General features: G+C 50.0%; 1 protein-coding gene across 1 annotated transcript; it reads right to left on the bottom strand.

Annotated features, from left to right (window-relative positions):
• Positions 1-8: 8 nt before the first annotated feature.
• Positions 9-320, bottom strand: LOC108356050 (60S ribosomal protein L31-like; the record flags this gene model as incomplete). Its single annotated transcript, XM_017607181.1, has 1 exon — positions 9-320. A coding segment is annotated over exon 1 (312 nt), but the record flags the coding sequence as incomplete, so codon positions are not given.
• Between the last annotated feature and the right edge of the window lie 1,580 nt (positions 321-1,900).

A 1,900-nucleotide genomic window follows, 5' to 3' on the forward strand; every position in this document is an offset into this window, starting at 1 on the left:
ATGCTGACCAGCGTGTACAGCTTGTGGGTGCTGTCCTCGTCCTCGTTGCGTCTGCGGGCGAGTCGGACTCGGACGCGGAAGGGCACATTGCGGACGCCCTGCGACCAGACGAACTTGTTCAGGCGGGTCTCGATGCGCACGTCGTCGGTGCCCATCTGCTTCTGGGCGAACTTCTTGATCTCCTTGATCGCCCGGGGGGCGCGCTTCTTGAAGCCGACGCCGTGCAGGCGCTTGTGCAGGTGGATGGTGTACTCGCGGGTGATCACCTCGCTCAACGCCGACTTGCTCTTCTTGTCGCCGCGCGCCTTATGGTTGACCATGGTGAGGAGCTGGTGGGGATGAGAAACATAAGAAACGAAATTGAACCAAAATGTAAATGATTAGAGCACTCTGGCCAGAACTGTGATCAAAACAATCAGTCTTGGAGAGTGTGTTTGTGTCTGTCTGTGTGAGTGCTAGTGTGGCCGATGCCGGTGATTGCGCGGGCTGAAGGCACGCTCAGACAATCAATTCTTTGCGTGCAAAAGTCGGGGGTGGGGCGGAAGTGGGGAACAGGACAGCAAAAGAACTTACCTTTTTGGAATAGCTTCGAAATGGGCATCCAAAGAAGAAAGATTTTCGAAAGAGCGAGAGGAAGCTAGAGAGGGAGCGAGGAAGCGTGGCTGGTAAGCTGGCCAGAAAGCAGACTGACGGGATAGATCGTAGAGGACGTAACCTGAGGAGAGAGGGAAAATGTGCGACGTTTCTTTCTGGTTCGTTCTAGTAGCGGGGATTTTTTGGAAGACCTGACAATATCTTTGTCAAACGAAATATGGGGGAGGTTCTATTCTAGGTATTTGAGTTCTGGACCAGAAAAGTTTGAGCACAGTAGACTGAACCAGGAGAAAATAAAATCCTTGTTTTCCTATGAAAGTTTTGTTTTTAAGCAAAACAGTGACTGTTGTTTTGCTGAGACTGCACTTTTTCTAATTCTTTGAACTTCTTTCTAACATTCTGGTCACCTTTTTACATCAAAGAATGAGACAGAAGATGCTCCAGAACTTCACCCCTTACCACGACCATCGTGAACATGTAAATGACGTCAAAACGAAACTGCACAGCACGCGCAGACGTCAGACCACTACCAGGGCGCCTCTCTGGTTGAAGAGTGGCGCTGAATTAGTGTGTGCTAGGTGCTAGCAGGCAGCCATTCAACCGACGCCGACGCCTGGACAACACACACAAGCGCACAAACGCACAACTGTCATTTGCAGTCTGTTTCAGTTGTTGTTCACTTGACAGCCTCCAAACTTCTGCTGCTGCTGGTCTCGCATCCTCCTCCGAACTGGTAAGGGTGATTCATGGTGTTCCATGCACGCATCCTGTACCAGAACTTTTTTACTGACGCCATCTGTTTTCTTTCAGAGCTTGTGTTGTGTTTCCTCTCAACCTGAGCTCTCGCTCCTTTCAGTTTACCGAAGAAAACTCGACAAAAACAAACAGCGCCACAAAGCCAGTTCAGCTCTTCAAACTCTTCGTCATCGGCCAAAACAACCACCACAACAGTTCATCAGTGCAGAGTTTATCAGCGGCGATGGCGGCCATGTTTTGCTGATATGATGCAAGCGAGCAATAGCTAGCGCTAGTGGGCGGCAGCATTAGCAGCAGTGTGAGCGCTCGCGAAAGTTTAGACATTTGCATCATCATCATCATACGACTCACTGAAACTCAGGCATTCAGTCGCAGTAGCAAGAAGACTANGAAGACTATTTATTTGATTGTCTGCCTTCAGTACCAACTGTTTTCTAGTTGTTTGTGACAGTTCACCGCCCTCCTCCCCACCAATGGAGGCCAACTGCAATGGAGCGCTTTCGGCGGTAGTGCCCGAAAACGGCCTAGAAAAAGTTCCTCTCGATGACGA

Source organism: Rhagoletis zephyria, unplaced genomic scaffold (assembly GCF_001687245.7).
Source record: "Rhagoletis zephyria isolate East Lansing unplaced genomic scaffold, Rhagoletis_zephyria_1.1 Rzeph_scaffold_53485, whole genome shotgun sequence".
Lineage (NCBI taxonomy): Eukaryota > Metazoa > Arthropoda > Insecta > Diptera > Tephritidae > Rhagoletis > Rhagoletis zephyria.